Below are 23,143 nucleotides of genomic sequence, written 5' to 3' on the forward strand. Positions count from 1 at the left end.
TTTTCTAGTTCTCACTTCATTCTCCTTTTTATAGAAAATGTTGGCGAATGATACAGAGGGGATTCCATTCCACAGACTGCACTTGGGCAGGACCTTCTCTGTGCTGTTCATCGTTGTACCCCCAGCTTTTAGCTCCATTACTGGCACAGGGTTCAGGTTCAATACATATTGGTTGAATGAATAAACCAATATTTTCTGAGGACGTCCTTTGTGCAAGCTCTGGGGAGGCATTCTGGGATAAGTAAACAGGGAGTCATGGTTTCTATCTTCAAAGAATTCACAGCCCCAGCTGGGGCTGGGGTGGGACTGTGGGCAGGGAACAGGCATAAATAGCTCTCCTGAAAGACAGGGTACAGCCTTGCTGGTGTGGCTCAGTTGTTTGAAGCGTTGTCCTATAACTGACAGGCTGCAGGTTTGATTCCCGGTCAGGGCACGTACTTAGGTTGCAGGTTTGATCCCCATTCCCAGCGCATACCAGAGGCAACCAGTCCATGTTTCTCTCTCTCCCTTCTTTTTTCTCAAAAAGCAATGAAAAGATGGCCTTGGGTGAGGATTAAACAAACAAAAGACAGGGTGTGATAGCCACAGGCAGTGTGTTAAAGTAGTATGAAAATAATAAGTTATTTAGATGTCATTTCCTAGTTTATGTATTATTTTGTTCATTAGATTCTCTGAAAATGCGGGAAAGAGGAGTTACTTCTTAAAGGCCAGATTGGGTGAGGGGGTGGGGTGACTATTAATGAGAGGCCTGGAAAGGCTTAGAGGAACAGGGATTTAAATCTGGCCTCAAAGGATGAGTAGTAATTAGATTGAATACTATGATATGCCAGACACTGTTTAAACATTTTACTTGCATGAACTCATGTAATCCTCCCAACAATTTCTGTAGTAAGTACTATCATCTTACAGAAGAGTTAACTGAGGCACAATACAGGTAAATAACCTGCTCAAAATCACCCAGCTAGTAAGCGACAGAGCCATATGGTTTGGTTCCAGTTTTCATAGCTGGCTGACAGGTGTTGCAGGTGGTGGGGAGCAACCCAGGTAGAAGGCAAAGCTGGGCAGCCTTGAAGTTAGAGTGTGCCCAGTGTGTGTGGGGAAAAGTCAGTGTACAGAAGGTTGGCAGGGAAGTCCAGTAGAACAAAAAGGATAAAAAGGCAGGAGAAAATGACCACCAATAGAGGATGGATAAATACACCATGCTGTATTCATACCAAGATGTTACAGTAGAATATTATGAATGGAAATATCTTTATGAAACACGATTAATGAAAACAATAGCTACCACTTTTAAATCTTACTATTAGCCAGGAATTATTTACTCATTCACAGACCAGCCTCAATACTCCTCATTGCCGCTCTGTGAGGTGGGAGTGATTTTTGTGAATGAGTCTGCAACTTAGAGAGCGTGTAAGTGAGTTCCTCTTACATAGGTTATCTGTTTGTTTCCCGAGCTCTTAACCACCTCACTTTAATGCTTCTCTGTTAAATGCCAAAGGATGGTCGAGTAGGTGTGTGTAGTGTGATATCATTTTTGTAAAAAGAAAGAAAAATACATATGTAAGTCATAGAAAATTAATTATTGAGTCCAACATATATTATTTTAATAATTAAAAGCTACCAAGGGCCAAATGTACAAATTCATAATAGGGATTTGATCCATTTTATATATATTAAGATCTATGGAAGGTTTTTGAACATGTGGAAAATTCCAGAGAGTAATTGTTGAAAAAAGAGAAAACATGGGTCAGGTTTCATGTACTTGGGGTTTTTTTTTTTTTTCATTTTTTGTTCCCTTTCGTCATTACTGCCCTCCCATAAGCAGCCACCAGCGTACGACACCGGACTGAGCACCCTCTGCGGGGCAGACGGGGTGTGGAAACGGGAGCCAGGCCCTGCTTGCCGGAAGTGGGCCCTGGGCTCCGCAGAATCTGGGCACCGCCCAGGCAGCTGACTCTCGGCTTGTTTCTCTCTCTGGGCAGATTGAAGAAGGTGGCAAAGCGGACTTGGTGAGCTCCAAACTGCAGGCCGGGGACGAGGTGGTGCACATCAACGAGGTCGTGCTGAGCAGCTCCAGACGAGAGGCCGTGTCCCTGGTGAAGGGATCCTACAAGACCCTCCGGCTGGTGGTCCGCAGGTAGGCTGGGTACTTCCTACACCTCTCCCCACCCCCGCCCCACAGCTGGTAGCTGGCTCTCTACACCTCACTATGGGGATCATTGTGCCCCCCATTTTTTCTTTTTTCTTGTCCATTTTATGACATATGAGAAGGAACTTGGGTGAAGACATTTCAGACACTTCCTCTTTCAAAACACTGGCTTCCCAGCAGGTATTGGCTTGATAGAGGCCTTCCAAACCATACTTGTACATTTCTGGGCTTGACGAAAATGACCCTGACCTCAGGTGTGGTACGAACTCTAAGACTCGTCTCACTGTGGGACTAGAGAAAGCGATTGGCTTGGAGCTTCAGGTGACATCCGTTCACCTCCCCTATACCACAGCAGTCATCAAAACAAGCAAGTTACTTCTTTTGTTTGTTTTGTTTCTGTGATTGTGATAGTGGTGCTTCTTTTGTTGGAAAAGTTTGGGTTGTGATTGGTTTTAATGCCTTAAAGTAGGAAGTTTCCTACTCCTAGAAAAACCGATTCTCTCTTGGTGAAGGGAATTTGTTATAGAAAAAGGAAGAGAGTTAATTTTTTTATCACCATTACAAACCAAGTATTACTTAAGGTGTTTTACATATGTTAGTTCATTTAACCTGCATGAGAACCCAGGGAGACAGCCATCACTGTCCCCATATCATTAAGGGCAAGAGGTAACGTGGGTTACTGAGGGTAGAGAGCTGATAAGTGGAAGAGTCAGAAAAGAGTGTAGGTGCCCCTGGTTCCTCTTCGCCATACCACTTGAGCGGCATTCCCTTGACCTACTAGCCCTAGGTCTACGTATTTTGCTTTTTTTGATATTTCTTCATTAACCAGCTTTTGGCTGCCATACTTGGCAACTAAATGTTACGATATTTGAGAACGTTCAAGTTGCATGGAACTTTAGGGGTCATTGAGTCAAGTTACACCATCTTCACGTGTGAACAGTTAGCTGTCTTCTCATCACGCCACAGACAGTCTCTTATGCGACCCTTGAATCTTGCACGCCTTCATTCCTCAAAGTTGACTGAGTGAGCTCTAGTATTCATACCAAGATATTACAGTAGATGTTACAGGAGCAGCAGCTCCTCCTGGCCACAAAAACACGGTGATGCGTGTGGTCTCACCATGTCCCAAGCTTCTAGTGACTGTCCTCAGTGTGCTGGGCTGTGTCTAGTTTCTCCTCAGAGCCATCTAACCAGTTGCTTCTCTGGTGGCGAGTGATGCAGAGCGACTCAAAGAACAGATGCCAGAACAGATGCCAGAGTCAGATAGGGTCCGGGTTCAGATACCAGGGCTTTTCATATACTAGCTGTGTGACCTTGGGCAAATTAGCATGAAATGTACCCCCAAAATGAAGATTCGGTTTCCTCATCTTTAAATGGGGATTAAACTACCTAGCTTATAAGGTGATGGCAAAGACTGAATGAGATACTCAGGGTAACCACAGATGCTAGTGGTATTAGTTACATACTATTATTGGCCAACTTCAGGCATATGCCCGTTCCTTGTGACTCAAGGTTTGAGTGAAGCAAGCAGTCATCCCATAATGATGCCTGACTTCTCAGACAGATGGGTGGGAATGCTCGGAACCAGGAGGCCCATTCCATGGGTCCAGAAGAGTGTTGAAGGTTTGGAACTCATTTTGGCATTGGAACCCAAAGCCCAGCTGGCATTTATCTGTTGAGGACAGACAGAGGCATCCGCACTCCTGATGTGTTTCCACAGGACTTTGGTGACAGATTAACCTCTGAAGAGGGCCACCCTGTTTCCCACTGTGCAAAGCAGTCATACTGGCTTCTGGTCATGCCTCCTCGTGGACGGTGACCTGAGATTCTGTAGTACTTCTTGTAGCAGAACAGGAGACGGCCCTGGGGTTGAAGTCTGGTCATTTACAGATTGTGTGACCTTGGGCCTCCCTAGGCTTCAATTTCCTAACTTATAAAACAGGAATAATACCTTCTGCCTCAAAGCACATTATGAGAATTTAGTGCATGAAGTATAAGTACATAACAGATGTGCAGTGTTTGATCATTACTGTTTATCCTGGACTGGGTTTGAGAGGCACGTGGTAAAATGAAGGAGTATTGTCACATTACCGAACATGCTGGCTCTGTGATTATTGAGAAGCACCTCCTTCCCCCCCCCCCCCCCGCCCTGTTTATTCCCTTGGTGATTTAACACCATTCGGGGGCTGGCCCCCAGCCTAAAAGATACAGAACTTGTCATGTGCCCAGGAGCCCAGGAACTCATAGAATTTAGGAATGTTAATTCACATTTTCCAAACTCACAGAAAATTGAAGGATATACACCAGAATATCAATGCATTAACTCATTTTGGAAAAAGACACCTCTAAGTGGAACAAGTATCAGTCTACTTTACCTCCCAGGGTAGCTAACTAGGACGTCTGACCATCAATGTGCGGTGATCACAGACTCAGCATGACGAGAGGGGGTCCAAGGCACCAGTGTGCTGGCATCTGTTCTGCCAGCCAGATGGCCTGTCTCCCCACTGGGGACACCTCTTCCAGGTGGCCCAGATGCTCTCACTAGTGAGCCAAGGCCCTTTCCCCTCTGGACTGCTGGGGATTGGGATCAGGGGTCAGGGACCGGGATTGTGCTGCCAAGTGCTCCTCTCCAATCTCATTTCTTCTCTGCTGCCCACACCAAATCCCCGTTCTGATTGACACATTCTTTCTTTAGATATGCTAATATGATCAGTAAGGTTACTGAAGAGTCTGCACTCTCTGCTTCTGGGGTGGGAAACATTTTGTGTCTAAGATGCCTTTTGAATATGTCTTATCTCATCTATTATGTGTTGATTTTTATAGTTGAGCGCTCAGAGTTTAGGACAGGAGGCTGGCTTTACTTCTCACACATCCTTAGAGATGGGGATTAGGAATGTGCCTTGGTAGACGTGGATGGACATTCCTCCCCAACCTTTGAGAGAACTGGGGAGAAGGCCCTTTGCTCTGGGTTAATCTGGCTTTGTGTTTAGTACAGCTGTCACTTTTCTGAAAAATCTTACCTTTATTTATACCTTGGCACATGTCATGCTCTGAGATTTTCATTTCCTTCTAGTTATCTGTGACAAGGGTGACTTGTGATATTTCACTTATTAGTTTTCCTTCTTTTCCAAAGTGATCTCTATATTTTAAAGAAAAGATTGAAGAGAAATATTTTTTTCATGAGATGAAAATTATATATCAGCAGCTCCATCTGTACCTGTTTCATTTTCTCTTAAAGTGAGTTTTGGGTCAGCTTCCACAGCCGTCATAAAAATGCCAAGAATGCAGAGCGCAGTCCCCGTGTTTATGTAAGTTTTGAGGGTGTTTTACCCAGCGACCAAAAACAATCAGAAGTAGAAACACCTTACAAGGCTACAATGACAAGAGAAATGCAAAATCTCAAGTGAGTTGTGGGTCAAAGACCTTTGAAGATCCGCTGACCCAGAAAGAAGGCAGAGTTTAGTCCTGTGGGAGGAGGGAGCGGAGGGTGGTGTGGATGCTGCAAGAACAATGTGTCTGCTGCTGCTGGGTACACAAAGAGGGGCAGGTCTGCAGCGAGTGGTGGTTAAATGGAGAAGAAATGAGAAAAATAAGAAGTGGGCTGAAGAAAAGACCTTGCTGAAGGAAAACAAACACCTCCCAGCTGAAGGAAAATTGAAGACGGAAAACCCTCATGGAATGCAAGGACAATGTAAGGGACGCACAAGTAAATTAGGAAAACAGACAAGCGCACCAGTAAGAGCCAATAATCCAAACCGTCTCTAAATCAACAGAGACTTTATTGGGCAGATATGTGTAAAATACACGTCTTAGAACCAGGTAGCATTTAAATGCAAACTAATAAAAGAAAGGGTCTTCAGGTTTAATTTAATGTTCCTGAAGGTGATACCAGACGCTTTCAGTACAGGTAATACTGCTGTTTGCCGATAACCCAAAATTTAAATTAAAAAAGTAGGAGGCCACAATTTCCCTTCGGAACAGACTATTGGGATTAATTGCTGCATGTTCATATAAAATCATGTTTTTACCCAGAGTTGGGATTCAGAATCCTGTCTCGAACGGAGTAATCAGAAAGCCATTGTAGCCGATGGATCTATAGTCCCAATGCTGACATCCAGTGCAACCCCTACTTTTCTTGGCAAAAGCCAACCTCCCAACATTCTGTACCAAGGTGTTATTTTTGCCAAATACTATCCTACTCCTGAAGGTGTTTTTATGTGTGTTTGTTTGTTTTGTTTTGTTTTTAATTAATGGCTTGTTGGTTTGTGTGGCAAAGAGAAGTTTTGGGGTGTATTTCATGGTAACTGTTTTGTATGTGTTGGGAAGGCTCATGGAAGCCATGTGAAACTCAGGCTCATTCTTTCTAAGAGAGGGGACCTATGAGATGGTGAAGCAGGTTTGGCACTGCCTGGATTTGAACTCTGATGGCATTAGATACTAGCTCTGTGTCCATGAGCGAGTCATTTAATGTCTCTGATTCTTGCTTCACAGGACCATGAGGATTAAATGAGAAATATGTATGAACGTGGTGTAGAAAGCATGAACTGTCCTAGAAATAAAATGAATACTTGCTAAGAAAGTTACCTCCTTGGAGAGGCCTAATCTCTAGAACATTTCGTATGAGGTGAGGGTCCCTGTTAATGGGATGACTACAGTGAGGAATTGGTTTTCTGGGTGTAGGAGGCAGTGTGCCTCATTCCGAACCATAAGTAGAGGGTGGGGAAATGGGAGCCCCTTTTCAAAATGGAATCTTACTCCTACACCTTCCCATCAAATCTGCAAATTTGACATAGCTTTTCCCCTTCCCATTCATTTATACTGTAAGCTTATGTGTTGGGAGGAAACATTTTTTTTTTTTACTGAATATGAGTGTGTGTGTGCATGAGGTATAGGATAGATTACATTTTACTGGCAAAAAAGAGGTTGAGGAGAAGAGGAGCTGCATTAGAGAACCATAAGCACCTGCCTAAATTATGTGCACTCCCAGGCTATGTGACTTGTCCTGTGTGGGGGGCCAGAGGGAGAATCTAGGTCTTGTCGCTTTCAGCCCATGGCTCTGCCCAGGGGTAAAAAATGAGAGAATTTTATCCAAAGATGTGTACTGGTGACTAGGCCAAGGCCATGTACTAGTACCGAAATAAGACTTTTGGTCTCTGAGAACATAGGTCTTGGGGCCTCTTGGCACCTCAGGCAGTGAATGAATTAATGTTTTCCACTCCCCTGCCTTCTCCATCTAGAAATATTTGTGATGCTTAAACAAACAGACAAAAGGTAAAAACAAAACAAAAACAAAACCACCAATAAATTGACTTTTAATTCATTTAGGAAAAACTGTTCAATGAAGAGATGATTCCCAGCGACCTTGATCTTCCTGCAGGAGTTCAAAGGCAATGCACTTCAATGCTTTGTGCACCAGGCTGACCTGAGGTTCTCCATCAACCTCTGGAAATAAAACTATTTGTTACATTACAGCTGCTTCCTCCCCCCTGACAAAAATGGTGATGATATTAAGTTCACCACAACTCTCGGGCCCACACTCCCTGGAAAAAAACATCCCACATTTCTGAGGGTTGGCAGAATAGTTCCTTTTATAAATGGGCGAGGTGACATTATTGGAATGGAATGGAATGGGTGGCTCACACACTTGCTACCTCTGTGTCAGATTTCTGTGACTTTTTTTTTTTTTTTAACATCTCAATTGAGTTATGAGACTGTAACTCACCCAGGATTTGCAAGTCAGTGACCTTGAAAGAAGTATCTGGTAATGAATGGAATGCCTTTTAAGGCCCTCTTAAAGAACACAAAATTAACTCAACTGGTAATAAAAAAAAAAGGATTGTGCAAATCACTTCCTTTTCCAACCCATGGTTACACTTTATAATAGAAAAGAATTTCTTGAAATATTATCACTATCCCCTCCCTACATTCTTCCGACTATTTCGCCTTCTCTCTTCCCCTGGCCCTGGGTGCCTGACTCAATTCCTTTAAAAAGATCTCTAGTCTTAAAGCAACTTAGTCTGATTAACCACATGGTGTCTCCTTTTAATTATTTTAAATCAGTTTAAATAATTCATTAGGAACTTTAAAAAGAAAATTGAACAGAACTCCCTATTTTGAAGGCAACAAAGTTTGAAGAGGGGCTTGAACTTTTCTAGAACAAAACATCTGTTTTTCCTTATAAATTAACAATCTCTCAGCCAGATCATGCCAGCTCCAAGCTGCCAGTGCTCAGATATGAAATGGTAAACAGCATGTGGAAGAGAAGTCCATAGCATTTGGACTCCATCCTCAGCTCTGTTGTGTTCTGGTCATTTTGTTATGGGTACAATTCATTCTCTCTGAGGCTAAGTCTCTTCTTAAAACGAAGAATAGTAATAATATCTTCCCTACTGCATATCTCTAAGGATGAAAGAAGAAAGAGTATATGAAAATGATTCATTGTAATAAACTATTAAATCATTAGTCCAAATTTACCTGATTGCATTCTCTGATTTGACTGGTTTGTGCAAAGGAGAACATACAGGTTGTAAAGCATCTGACTATAAACTTTTTGCTAAGCAGAAATGTAATTGTTTTTTTAAAAGATTTTATTTATTTATTTATTTAAAGAGGGAAGGACTGGAGAAAGAGAGGGGGAGAAACATCAATGTGTGGTTGCCTCTTGTATGCAACCCTGGCATATACCCTGACTGGGAATTGAACCAGTGACCCTTTGCTTCACAGGCCAGCACTCAATCCACACCAGCCAGGGCGGGAAATGTAGTTTTAAAAGACAGTACCAACTAGGCCCAAGATCAGAATGGGTATTTTAAAAAGAAGACCATGTTCTTTGGACAACTGAAGCAGAAATTTCTGATTCTGAAACAAGTCAGAGCTCATTGGTAGGAAAAGGACCCTCAGTCTGTACAAGGAGCTTTCTAGGCAACTATCTTGCATTTTCTGGGGCACCTTTGTTCCATTAAATGTGAGGGTTTGGTTATAATGGCACATGTGGCACAGGCTGAGCAATATGAAAATGTAATGTTCTTTAGGCAACACAATATGTGGCCTTTGGGAAAATTATGATGTCAAAAGATAATTCTCAAGGGCGCAGGCAGTAGGAGTTGAGGACAAATGGAAAAGGAGCAATCACAATTTACATATTGGCAATGGGAAAACTGTTCTTAAAGCTCCAGGCACTCATCTATGTATGTAACACATGTGGTCTCCTCCATCTCACCTGCACACAGAAACCAAATGACAAAGATCCTTGCCGAGTGTAAGTTGCAAGAATTGCCTGTGTCGGGATATTTAAAAGAGCCTTGCTCTGTCCTTTGTGGCCAGTCCTCTGGGGATGGGCAGGAAGCGGGTGTGTCACACACATCTTCACTCCCACGGCAGCCAGTATGGCGGCCGTATAACTCTCGTGATTCTGTTGGGAGCTTTCCGTGTCTTGTACGATACCTCCCACCTCACGTGCCTCCCTCACACTTGTGATAGCCCTGTCATCTTCTTGTGGCCCCCACCATTACTTTATGTGTCCTTGTGTTCTTCTACTCTTTGCATTTCTTAATTTCTTTGAGCCAAGGACCGGCCAGTACTCGGGACGTGAATACGGATCCCAAATTGCCACACAGTTTACACTGCATCTTAGGACCCGGGATCAGACTTCCCCAGAGGGGAAATCGGTATAACTGAGAACTGTGGTAACTTACCCTTTAAACATTTTTTTCCACTTGAGCAAGTCGTAGAGAGGAGGGGAAGGAGGCAGCTGCAGTGGCCTTCGACCCCCAGAAACTTTTCCAAGAGGCCTGGCATCATGGGAATTTGCTCAGTATGCTTTGAGGAGGTATTTCAATCCTGCTGGGACCATACAAGAGCAGTTTTGGGCTTCCCTGGAGTCCTAGGTTTGAATATCACCGTCTAGGAGTATAGTATTTGATTTCCTAACCAGTTGTTCCTTCCCATGGAAAATTCATGTAACACATTATTGGGTTTCCTGAGAGGTATGCAATAAGACTCCCTTGCTGTAATGGGAAAAGGGACATTTTTTGCTGTAGCATATAATGATAACTGCTATTTTTACTCACTGGGTTACATATGCTCACCGGCTATGCACCGAACACTAGCCACATACAAAGGAATGCTCCATTGTTTCCCAGCGAAGGAGGTTTGATGGTAAAAGACCTGGTTTCATTCCTGGGATAACATGGTTTTACTGCAGACAAATGTCTTCCAAGTAGGACCCCCCTCCATGCCCAACCGTGAAAGAAGGGCATTCAGATATCTGTCGGGGGCTTCAGGGGTTGAAATCTGAGTTCTGAGATCACACAAGAATTATGGTGGAATCCTTTCCCCCAATTCTAAATGTGGGGCATCAGCTAAAAGAAGTAAGTTTGGATGATTCTGATTTCGAATATGAACCAAATATTTGTAATTCTGTATCCTTGAATCAAAATGGTTTAAAGCTGCTCCTTCTCAAACTTGGCTACACACCGGAATTACATAGAGAGTTAATAAAAATATAAACATATACCTGGGTCCTAGCCCCCCAAATTTTAACTTAATTGGTATAAAGTATATACCCTGGCATTGGACATTTTCAAAGCTTCCCAAGTAATTCTAATGTGCAGTAAAGTGTGAGAAACACTGGTTTAAGCTGTAAGTTGAAGTGATAAAGAGAAACAGTGAGTAGGTAGACTAAAAAGTAGAAGAAATGCAGAGACTAGAAGGCGATTTAAGGAAAGTAGCAGGAGAAACAAGAAAGCCAACAGAGAGGTGGGGAATACGATAAAGCCTTGTTAAAGTGGGGAACCAAGTGCAAAAACACAGACCCTAGCTGCTGAGTTTGCAGACTGTCTGGGGTTTAGAGAGGGCTGCTCACAAAGGGCGGAGGGTAGCCCTTGCATTTCTATGAGTTCTGTTTCTCATTACTGCTATATGGAGTTGTAATTTTTTAAAAAGCTGATTAAGTGACGTTACTACCAATAAACAGGAGTGGGCTGGGGAGGGGTCGTGGGTGGGCAGCATGATCGCCTATGACTTGTGCTGTTATCAGGCCATTCATGGTCACCAGTAGGTTTGGGGGCCATCCAGCCATTTTGAGGGGCTAAAACCACACCCATCCTGTGACAGTTGCCATGTTCATTTTACATGTCATTTGTGGATAGTGCCCCCATGAAATACACCATGAAAGAAAAATGGCTTGCCCTGGCTGGTGCGGCTCAGTGGACTGAGCAGAGGCCTGTGAACCAAAGGGTCGCTGGTTTGATTCCTAGTCAGGGCACATGCCTGGGTTGCAGGCCAGGTCCCTGGTAGGGGGCATGAGAGAGACAACCACACATAGATATTTCTCTCCTTCTCTTTCTCTCTCCCTTGCCCTATCTCTAAAAATAAGTAAATAAAATCTTTTAAAAATAAAAAAACCCTTTAAATAAAAATAATAAAACTACAAAAAAAAAAAGGAGATGGCTTGATACCATTGGACTTATTCAATCTAATGGGACAAATGGCACGAAGACCAATGGAGCAGAATGAGCATGTGAGCATCTATGTGTCCTTATGGAATATTCATTTACTTTGTCAGTCCCCAATTTTAAAAAGTACACTGTGTATAGGTAGGCTTAGCACCAGTCTCTCATTTCCTGGGAGTGGGAGGTAGAGAAATGGTTTCCAGAATCCTTAATGGGAAATCAGAGCTTTGAAGGTCCTGTCAGTTTTGTCCTGTTCTGGATAATTCCACTGTTTTACTTCCCTTCTGGACTATATGGTTTTATGTCTTAATTACTTAGACTTGCACCCTCGCTTCCCTTGGGCATTTATTTGCTCAAATGTCAGCCTTCCCTGTACAGCCAGTTGAAAACTGCAGCTCTTTCCCATCATACTCCCAACGTTCCTTTTTTTTCTACCTGTGAGACATATACTCACACAGTCATTCATTGTTTCCTTCTCATTAGAATACAAACTCATAGATTTTGTTCAGTGTGGTGTCCCCAGTGCCTGGAATGGAAAGAGCACCTAATATGTGTTCAATGAATGTTTGTGTAATGGAAACAATACTACACCCTGTAGCAGCTGTGTGGCCTGATGATTAGAAGCATGGGCTCTGCGCAAGGTTGCCTGACTTTGAATCCCAGCTTTATCATTTACTAGTCAAGTGCCTTAACCTCTGCAATAGCGTCATCATCTGAAAAATGGGTATAATAAAAATATCTCCCTCACTGACGTAGTAAGTTGCTGTAGAAACGTTTTCCTGCATTAAGATTTCATTGGGACAGGCAGGCTGGGCCCACCCTCTCTGCCTTCCCTGTTCCCTTACGGTCAAGAGTCTCATCACTAAGCTGACCACACTTTTTACCTGTAGCCTTCACCAAAGAAAAATCTCATTTGTAGGCGTTTCTCCCTCTTGTGAGTGAGATCTGCCTGATCTCCTTGCGCCTTTCTGCCTGGTGCCTCCCCTTGCTAAGGCAGTCCTCTCTAGCCCTGGCTGGCGAGTGAGGTCCTGGGAGCCTGGCTTTCAGGATGTTGCCTGGGTCAGGGCTTACCCTCCTCTGTGCCCCAGCTTTTGCCAGCCTCACTAGAGTAAGTCGCCTTGTCATTTCCAGTACCATCCCCCACCCCTCCAGCAGCAGTGCTGTGCCGTGGGTAGGACCACTGGCTTCGAATCTGGAAGAAATTAGTTTGCAGCCCCGACCCTTACTGTGAAGTGTGGGCCAACTGACTTCACCTCTCAATTTTCTCCCTGCCCCCCTGGAAATTGAAGACAATCATCCCTACTTTGTATGAAGGTTTTAACAATAAAGACAATGTGTGTAAAGAAAAAAACCTCAGCCCTGGGTTTGGTGCGCTTTCATCCAATCAGTGAATAGTTAGTGGGCAGCTGCTGGTACCAGAACTCAGCAGACACTAAGTGGAGGCATTTCCACCCTTTACTAAGAGAAAGTGAGTTCATCCCTACTCGTAGCCTGGTTTTCCTGCAGCAAAGCCTAAAAGATGTGGCTGAGACAACAAGATTCAAGGTAGATGGGGGCTGATGTTTCCTGCCAGTGAAAGTCACGCCCAAACTGGACAAAGATCAAATTTGTCAAGGGGGCAGAAAGTCAGTAGGAAAGGTGACTCGCTAATGACTATAGATGTCAAAGAACTTTTGTATTGGGGTGGGTAGGGGATCAGAGGTCATGGACAAAACCTCTCTTCTGACCTCCAGAGGGGTCATTCAGAGAAGCTGCTGCCTGCTTTGTGAAAGTTGAAGCCCCCAGAAATGAAGGGACTTAGCCTTAGGTCACAGGACTAGAAACACAGAATTAGAAAGAGGAGCCAGGTTTTCTAAAGGTAGTGGGTATGTCAGGGCATCCAGATCGGCTCCAAGGCTGGAGCTCTTCTTTGCTTTAACCTTACGACTTTCCCTCTGTCATTGATGGCAGGAACCGATAATCTGGTGTGTACGTGTTTTATCTGACGATTCTTCCTTCATTCTTTAGCACCTTTCATATTTTTACATCTTTTTCATATAACAGTTTTTCCTCAAAGTGTGACTCTGGACAACCTGCATCAAAATCAGCTATGGTGCCTGTTTTACATGCAAATCTCTGTACTCTTTGCTAAATCTAAATCAGACTGTCTGGGGAAGCCTGCGTTTTAACAAATTTGACAAGTGAATCTAAGGCCCCCTGAGGCAGGCAGCCTGCAGCACTGAGAGGTCTAACTGCCTCTGGCTGTGTGAGGCCCTTCCTCTGGATCTTTCCCTGTCTCCTTGGCCCAAATAAGACCCAAAAGCGTGGGATCTGTGTCAATTTGAGCAGCTCCATGGATATTCCTTAAAATGAAAGATGAGCTTCATGCTTCTTGGCCATGATGTGTATGTAAAATGCAGAATTCAGATTTTTAACTTTAAATCGAGATCAGGATTGGTTCTCATCGTCTCTGAACTCCTTCATAAACATGTTAGAACACAACCCAAATGCACAGAAATGTTCAAAAATAGCAATAGTGTGTGGCCGCTCAAGGCAGTTTCTAAAAATAGACCTTTTGGGCACAGGTCACTAAGCAGGAACAACCTGTGTCTCACTCTGTTTACACAGCTTCACATCTGACACCTTCATAACAACATTGCTGACTTGATGGGGCCGGGGGCTGACATCGGTCTGTGGGAATTCCTGGGAAAGTGCGACCTGGGCTGCAGCCCCATGAAGGTGGACGTTGAGCAGCATCCTGGCTGAGACCCGTGGTGTTTGCATGAACGGCCCTTTCAACCTTTGCTTCAGGATTCCTTGTCCCCTTTTCCATCACTGTCTCAAAGTCAGGGGCAGAGGTCAAAAACTCGAAGTCGCTCTACGAGATACTAATGAACAGAAAAATAAGCTCGTGTCCAGGAATTTAAGACCCACCATGTTTTGTTTTGTTTTGTTTAAACTCTTGTATCTCGCATTTTCCCCTCTGCAAACTTGTGCGGTTACCAGGCACCCTATAGTTGCAAATGTAATTTTGACACCTTCCAATAAAATGTCCAGAATAAGGCTCACTTCTCTTTGATTTTTTTGGAATAGCCCTCCAATAGTGAAAGTTCTTTTCTTCTTGTGTAAGAATTCATGGGTACCCCTGTGATGGCCCCTAAATGCAGATGATGTGGGTGGTATTAGAATTAAAATGTCTTGGGATTAACATTCTAAAATTAAGGAAATGGGATAAAAGAATGGGGGCACTTGGCACTGAAGATACAGAAGGTGACTGAACTGGACCACTAAGCTTTCACTTGCATAAGATTCATAGTAGGTTCTGAAGAAGTGGATTATTTTGGATCATGTAGAACTATTATATCTAGGAACCAATTTTGATTTATGAGTTAGCCAGTCACCTTTAATAAATAATTCTAGGTTATAGTAAACTCTCACTTGTTAGGTTTGGGTATTCTAAGCATTTCTTTCTCTCATTCAGTTCCCACAACAAGCCCATAAAATGGGTATGATTATTTCTCTAATTTATAGAAGAGGAAACAGACCTTCAGTAGGGCCAAGGGATGCCTCTGTGAAGGCTGGATTTGAACTCCAGTCTCTCTGACACAAAAGCCCAAACTTTTAAGCCAGTAGGTGTTTCAATACGCTGGATTTCTGTGATTGCTCAAATCCCTGGACCTGCGTGGGTTCTTTGCCTGTGGGCTGCCACAGTTTGGGTTCTGCCAATGCTTTTATTTGTTTTGCTTTCAAAACAGTGCACACTGGTGCCTTTTGTTTCCCCAGCGGTGTTGATTCACATCCCCTTAAATAAATTAACCTTCCCATCTTGTCTAATTCGTTTGATGGGAGCGAGTTCACATGCCAATAAAAATAGAAATGGGAGAAACAGCGCAGCAAGAAGGGAGAAGCGGCAGAGGCGTGTGTGGTTGTTAAGCTATGAGTACACAGCTCATCGTCTCTACTCTCTGTCAAAACAAAACAAAACAAAACAAAAACAGCCCCACAGCTTGATTCTAATCACAGTTTGTTCTGTAATTTTTAAGTGGTTGATATACCTGATTAATATGGAAATGTGGGAACATTCATTGTTTTTGCTAGAGAACATCGGAGATTTTATCACTTCTCTTCCAAATAGCAGATGCTTGATAGCAATGTTGAGTTTAAGAGCTAGACCTGTGAGTACTAAGCCATAGCCCTCAAAGACTCTTCATCCATTGCAGGATGGGCTTGGCTGAGGCCTAATGCAACTTGCAAAGGAGGTGAAATGTGTCTCTGTGCTCTGTTTTTGCCAGCACCCCAATAAAACCCCTTGGCTTTGTTCCATTTTAGTACCCACTGTTCTCCGCACACCCCACCCATTCTTTCTCAAATCTTTCCTCTTCTAGGAATTGTTCCCCCATACCTGTACTTTTCTGGTTCCTCAAACTTGCCTTTCGATTTCTTGCTCCCTTTAAGCCTTGTTGGGTGATGGCTTGCTAAGCTCCAAAGGCATGGCTAAGAATAGCTGAAGTCCTTGGAGAATAATACAATCTTACATTGATATAAAATGGCAGTAGTAAAGATATTATTCATATTTTTAAAAGCAATTTTGCAGGTTATCAGTATCTTAACATAAAGGAATGTTTTCCCAAAAGTTCTACTTCTGTGACAAATTGGTTGGTGCTATCTGTGGATAGATTGGTGGGTCTTGTCATTCGAAGTGTTCAAGCCATGGGCAGAAGATGACCTCAAGCTCATGAGGCTGACCTTGGCCTCCTCAGTCCCTGTGGCTCGAGCAGCAACCATGAGGACTCCTCCCAGCACAGTCAGCAGGGGGTCTTAGTGGCCAGTGATGGAGGCCCCAGAGATGGGGTTAGAGGATCCATGAGATGTCCTGAAAGTAAAGTGAAAATGCTCATCTCACACTTTTGGAAATTATCTTACAGGTGTATTTGGATCATTCAAGTGTGAATATATTCAAGTCTTGAATATAATCAGGAAAAAGAAACTGATTGGTATGTTTCAGGTATGGACTTGCCCCTTTCTAGACTGTCTTCAGGGAGGGTTTTCTCCCAGGGTAGTTTTCCTCTGCCACCGGCTGTTTCTGAACGATTAACACAAGCTTCAAACCCAGGATGTACTATCAGAGTTTAGCTCCGTGACTCGCTCTCATCTGGGACGGTAACGATTGAGATTGGTGGGCTAAGGTCGATGGCGTGATGAAGGGATGCTCTAATGACCTTATCACCACATGTAAATGGGCCACAGAGGTCACATGTGGGGTTGCCAGATCTAGCAAATCAACACAGAGGATGCCCAGTTTATATCTGAATTTCAGATAAACAACAACTAATTTTTTAGTAAAGGTATGTCCCTGATTTTATCTAATGATCTTACATAACAACTTAGAAGCACAGGAAAAAAAAAAGTGACTTCTTTGCTGTGTATAATTAATCTGTCTTTTACATAAAACCATACAGGTTAACAAGGAAACAAACTGGTAGCCACAGCCAAGTTAAAAGCTAGCCTGGCCTAATTGTTTGAATAGTCCCTGTAAGTGATGATTAGTCTCTAACATTCAATGCTCCCTTCTCACACTGCCTTTTACATGTCATCTCTGCTACCCAGCTGCTTTGCCAGAATAGCATCTGGGGGTTTGGGGCAAGAGTGAGAGCAGGTCTTAGGGCATGGTGTCCCTTGGTCTCTAGGCCCTGCCTGTGATCTCCCCTGTCACTGCTGACCACCACCACTGAATTCTGCAGCGGTTAAATCATGGTCAGCTCTGGCCTGGGTGATGCCCTTGGGGATCCCTGGCAACCTCCCACTGGCAGACACACCTCTGCTCAGCTCCCGTTAGCTTCAGGATCATTAGTGTCTGCCAAGTTCTCTATCCCAGCAACTCCTGGTCCAGGGGTTCACCTCAGGATCATCTCACCCCATCATAGCTGCCGCATTCCAAGTCTACTGGCTGGCATCTGACATCTGTCTACATTGATCTGGGCCAGGCCCTCCCCACAGTGAGCTTCTTCCTAGAGTCTCAATGGAACAACAGAGCCAAGATTCCCCAGTGCCCTGGACCTTCCTGTCACTTATCTTGCATGCTTGCGCTCTTCTGCCTGGGGCCAGAGAAGTGAAATCAGAACTTGGTTCTGACCGTGTGACTTGCCACCATTCTTTCCTTCATTCCCACAGTACTAGGAATGGTAAGGGCTGAACTTTCTTGCTATTTCTCACTCTGCTCTGTGCTTCTCTTTTTCTATAACTGCAAGCCTCCTGTCTTAGGTGGGAGGGGTAGGTATCTTCTTTGCATTATGGGAAAAATTTGGTGATTGAAATCCTAGAGCCTTAACACTGGATAGGTTGCAGTGGTTCTCAAAAGTGTTTGCTGACCAGGAGTGTAAATGAAATGCAAATTCTCAGGCCCTCCTCTGGAACCACAGGGTCAGAAGCTCTGGGGCTTTGGACTGGCTGCCGGCAGCCGACCAGGCTCTGCAGATGATCTCGACACACGCTGAGGAGCTCTGACTTACAGATTCCAGCAAATTCTCTTACTCCCTCCTACGGGTTCCAAGTCTAACGTCTTACTAAATAAACCAAATACGCCCCAAACAACCTAGTTGATTAACATTGCTAGATAAACTTGAAACATTTTTTGGTAAAAAGAAAAAAGAAAGAAATCTTCAGCCTTAAAAAGGGGAGGAAATTCTGACACATGCTCAAAAAAAGAAATAGTGTATAAATCCATGTGAGTGAGGTACCTGCAGCAGTCAAATCATAGGTGTGGAAAGTAGAACCGTGGTTGCCACAGCCGGGGGTGGGAGCCGGTGACGGGGAGGTACTGCTTTGCGGGGACAGAGTTTCAGTCTGGGAAGACGGGAGGGGTTCTGGATGGGCGGTGGTGATGTCTGCACAACAGTGTGAATGTACTCACTGCCACTGAACTGCTGATGGAAAGTGGCTGAGCGTATACTTTGTTATGTGTACTTTACCACATTTAAAATTTTTTTAATTAAAAATAAAATAAGGAAAGATTAAAGTTGTGACTTAAAAATGGCTTCAGTTCTCAAGCCACAGGCATTGATTTGAGGGTGGGTCACACGGCTAACTCAGCTGGTTACCTGTGGAACACAATCCTGGAGGTTAGTTAGAGTCCCGATCTCCGCACAGGCTTCTAGTAAGTGCGGGTGTTTCACTGGATCATAGTTCAGTTTCTGAGCTGCCTGAAGGGTAAGAAGAAGATGATCAAATAGATCCGGCTCTAGAATTTAAATAGGATAGCTGGCCCCAGTGTGGCTATTGAGATAAAAGGTAATATGTACTTGAAATTTTTGCCTGTCTCTGGCTAAAAGGCCTCGGGCATCAGTGAACTCCTAGTGGTGTGTGTCCTTCTACATCGAAGTATTGGCATGCCGTCAGCTTCTCCCCATCTGCTGGAACGATGAGCCAGAGGGGGGCCTGGCACTGTAGTCTCTCTGTTGACCTGAATAGGAGGTCTTCAAGGTCCCTTTACTGCTCCACTCCGCCAGTCATTGGGTGCCTGTATTGTCAGGTGGTGGAGCTTCAGAATTCCCCCTACCTCCGAATAATATGCACTGGTTGCCCACCCAATAAAATAATATTCTTAACATAAACAATTCATGTGCTCTCAATCTTGTTAAAGAATGAATAAAAGCATCTTTAGAAAACTGGGCAGGCCAGTCAGAACCAGTGACCTTCCTCCGCAGGGCACGGCTTCAGGACACGTCCCCCGCAGCCCTCACAACCCACTCGCCCAGGACGCACCTCTTATCCGAAACTCTGTGCCGCTGTTCTAATCCCATTTCCACGCTGCACAGATTTCCTGGGAGAAAGAAAACATTTTTTATTACACACCTTTTCATTTTGCAAAGTGTTTAATCCTAGAATTATGATATAATCAGCATGAAAAATTTTGAGGACTACATGTTTGAAATGCTGACTTTTCTGGCAAAGCCATATATTGTCAAGTAGGTGATAGAAACATTTTCTTTCTTTTTGTTGTTTATTTTTTTAAATAATTTTTAATTTTTCAATTACAGCTGACATATAATACTATATTAGTTTTGAGTATGTAACAGTATGTAGGCATTTACATAACTTATGAAGTGAGCCTCTGGTAAACCTAATGCTCATCTGATACAATACATACTTATTATAATACTAGGGGACCCCCCAAAACAGAAATTTATTTATAAGAAATTCTTATTTATTTATAAGAAATTGTGTTTTTATTCTTGCCTGTTTAAACTTCGGTCACCCTTGAAGTACTCTCCATTTGACGCGACACACCTGTAGAGACATTGTTTTCACTGCTCAGAACAGTTTTTGGACTCATCAATGTTGATGCCCTTTCGTGCTTCTGCCGTTTTTTGTTTCACCTCTTTCACATCTGCAAAATGTTTCCCTTTAAGGACGTTTTTCATCTGGGGAAACAAAAAGTCTCTTGGGGTGAGATCAGGTGAATAGAGGGGGTCGGGCATAAGGGTCATGCCATTTTTGGTCAAAAACTGCTGAACACTCAGCATGGTGTGCGCAGGTGAACTCAGAAATCACCCATCAAGAAATGGGCAAACTCATTGAAAGAGTCTTAAAAAAATTTGCTGAAGCTGAACACAACCTCTCACAATAACACCAGCTGATGCAGATGGGTACCTAGAACACTCACTTAGCAGGGGAAGCCAGTACTACGAGGAGCCCGCCCTCCAGGAGATAATCCCAGGTTTTTGGCCCCCACCTCTCGTACTTTTGACTATACTCCCTCTACTGCACTTTATATTGCCAGAGAAAAGTCTCTGGACACTCAAATCTGACTCCTGTCTCAAAACTCTATTTGTGCAAGACAATGTTCTCATAAACCCCAGGAAAAAAATAGTGAGATATTTATTTTAACTGTGTTCATTAAGTTGTTTTAGAAATAAAAGTACCTAGATAATAAACATCAGCCTTCAATACTTTTCAACACCACCACCAATCCTTATAATGTGAAGTGTTAACTTCTAGTCAGACTCTACATTGAATAAGGTTCATTATATTCTTGTGGAATAAAGTTTATTATATTCTTGTGGAAGAGTTAGAAGAACATGCCATTTACTAAAATGATGGGGAGGCCATGTTGTCCAATGGAAAATTCCTGGGCTTTGTAATGACCTAGACTTTTCACGTAGTGGCTGTGTGGATGTAGCTGCATAAGCTATCACAGATCCAGTTGTCTTTAGCTGTACAGTTGGAGTAAATCTTGTTTAAATTTTTTATCTCAGAGGGTTTTTAATGCTTAAATGAGATACTCTATGCAGAGCACAAGTACATACTTGGCAGGTGGTACTCACCCAGGAAACGATAGTTGTCAGAAAGGCGTGTGAGAGCGACAGGAACAGAACATGCAGAAGCAGTTGGCTGAGTTTGCGGGCTCCATCGCGCTGTTGGATCCACCATGACTCTCTTCAGTTGTGCCTTCATTTACGTAAGCCCAGTTTTATTTCTTTGAGACCTGAAGCAACTAAATCTGTCATCAATTTCTCATGATTAAGATTTGAATGAGGCAACATTGGGCAAAGCTAATGGGCGTGGAGGTCAAAAGTCGGGGTGCAGAGTGTGAAATACACTGGAAACATCTGGATGGAAGCTTACATGGATGCTGAAAATAGTCTAGATCATTTTTTACTGTTTACATAAGAGTAGTGCACCTTATACACTCTGTGTGTGTTAAACCCTAATACAAAAAAAAACGCACAAAAAAAGGAAAAAATTAAAAATTACTTGAGTCAGGTATACATAAGGATCAGAAGTCTCCACATATCAAATTCACTATTAGGGGAAGGGATTGAGAAGTACAGATTGGTAATTACAAAATAGTCATGGGGATGCACAGTACAGCATAGAGAATATAGTCAGTAATATTGTAATAACTCTATGGTATGGTTATTACAGAGTTATAATAGTTACATAGTTACACTCTATTGTATAACTATGTGCCAGGTGGGTACTAGACTTATCAGGTGGGACACTTTGTAAAGTATATAAATGTCTAATCACTATGCTGTACACCTGAAACTATAATAATATCAAATAATATTTGTCAACTGCAATTAAACTTTTTTCAAAGAAAAATTCACTATTAAAGCTAGACAGTTTTATTTTTAAACTTCAAGTCAATGAATTCAATCAAGTTCTTTCATTTGCAGAACTTGAAAACTACATCTTACATAAGTATTTGACCTGAAGACATTTGTTTGATCTAGAAATATTTGGCCTGTAAACATTTGTTTAATCCACATTAAGAATCTGGAAGTTTTACATAAGAATCTGGCTTTCTGGCTTCTGGAAAAATCAGACAATCTGGCAGCAACAGCTTAGAGTGGTGCATACCCACATCAGGTGACGTGTTCTTTCTCCAGTTGGCTTCGGGGCCCCACTGCTTTCTGTGACCTTACACCTTCTGCCACTTTTTTCATCTCCAGCTAATTGCCTGGACTGAATCTTTTCCAATAGAAGGATGTTTGACAGTTTCTGATATGAAACTGGGGCTGGGAATCAGCATGTCTTCTCTTTGATCTCTCCAGCGCCCACCACGGCCAGCCCTCATGAACTGTTTCCTGAATGAATGAAAACCCCACGCAACCTGCCGACTGCCTGCTTGTGATAGCTCTTGTCACATTTCAATGCCTGTGAGGTTGCCAGTCCTCCTGTGATCCAAACGGCTTCTTTGTACTGTAGGACGAGGTAGAGGCTTAGGAAGTATGTTCTTTATGTTGTCCGTCTGAATTATGATTTGAAGCTGGTTTTATCATACCAAATTAGCATCAGGCTAATTGCTTGACAGCCTCTCTCGTTACTGCTGGCTGGCGCCATTCAACTGATCACCTCTGCTGATATCTGGCTGCGGGTGGCTAGCATATTCTCCCTAAGAAGAAATCTGCTAGCCAGAAAAATCCCCAAGCTTCAAAATATTGCACATGCCATGTACATCCCATTTTTAAGCCACAAAAAATCTAACATATACAGTAGTGTTTAAAGGCATACACTTTTTGAAATCAGGTGGCCTGGGTTCCAGTCCTGTTACTGCCACTTGTGATCCTGGGCAAATTTTTAATCTGTCTGTGCCTGAGTTTCTTCAGCAGTAAAGTGGGTACAATAACCGCAGCCCCCTAGCAGGGTCGTTGGAAGAGTTAAAACAAAATATACTTGTAAAGTATTCAGTATCCTGCCTGAAATGTTCTAAACACCCTACTAAATAATAAGTCTGCATGAATGTAACTGACCTTGACCATTACCTTTACACCATATTTATTTTTTATATTAGCTGTGTAATTTTCCTAGAGATTGAAATGAATCATTAATAATGCTGTAATTTGTGTTCCTCAATGTTCTTTCTCCAGTTTTCTTTTCACCCCTAAGGGTAAACTGTGAACTCAAATGTAATTTCTCTCTGCTATTCTTAGTGCTCAGCAGTAAGTTGGGGCTCCCCATCGGGGATGCTGGCACTTTGAAGGGATAGCTGAGCTCAATGACTTCATTTGCTACCTTCTGGCCAGTGACTTTTATCAGCAACACTGGCAATGAAAAAATG

At 43.1% G+C, this 23,143-nt stretch overlaps 1 protein-coding gene and 1 long non-coding RNA gene across 6 annotated transcripts in view; one reads left to right on the top strand and one right to left on the bottom strand.

The window, feature by feature from the left end:
* The window catches only part of SHROOM3 (shroom family member 3), a 277,506-nt gene that overhangs the window by 91,696 nt on the left and 162,667 nt on the right, over window positions 1-23,143 (top strand). For all 5 annotated transcript variants that reach the window (XM_053923113.2, XM_053923112.2, XM_053923115.2 and 2 more), the window contains exon 2: window positions 1,983-2,137. In XM_053923113.2, the coding sequence (XP_053779088.1) occupies window positions 1,983-2,137 (155 nt within the window). The remainder of the gene's footprint in view (window positions 1-1,982; window positions 2,138-23,143) is intronic.
* LOC123478332 (uncharacterized) lies at window positions 16,075-19,402 on the bottom strand. The gene is made up of 3 exons (XR_006653501.2): window positions 19,342-19,402; window positions 18,678-18,779; window positions 16,075-16,453 (listed from the first exon to the last, which is right to left on the bottom strand). It is a non-coding gene; the product is annotated as an uncharacterized lncRNA (long non-coding RNA).

Source organism: Desmodus rotundus, chromosome 4, assembly GCF_022682495.2.
Source record: "Desmodus rotundus isolate HL8 chromosome 4, HLdesRot8A.1, whole genome shotgun sequence".
In the NCBI taxonomy this organism is placed as follows: Eukaryota; Metazoa; Chordata; class Mammalia; order Chiroptera; family Phyllostomidae; genus Desmodus; species Desmodus rotundus.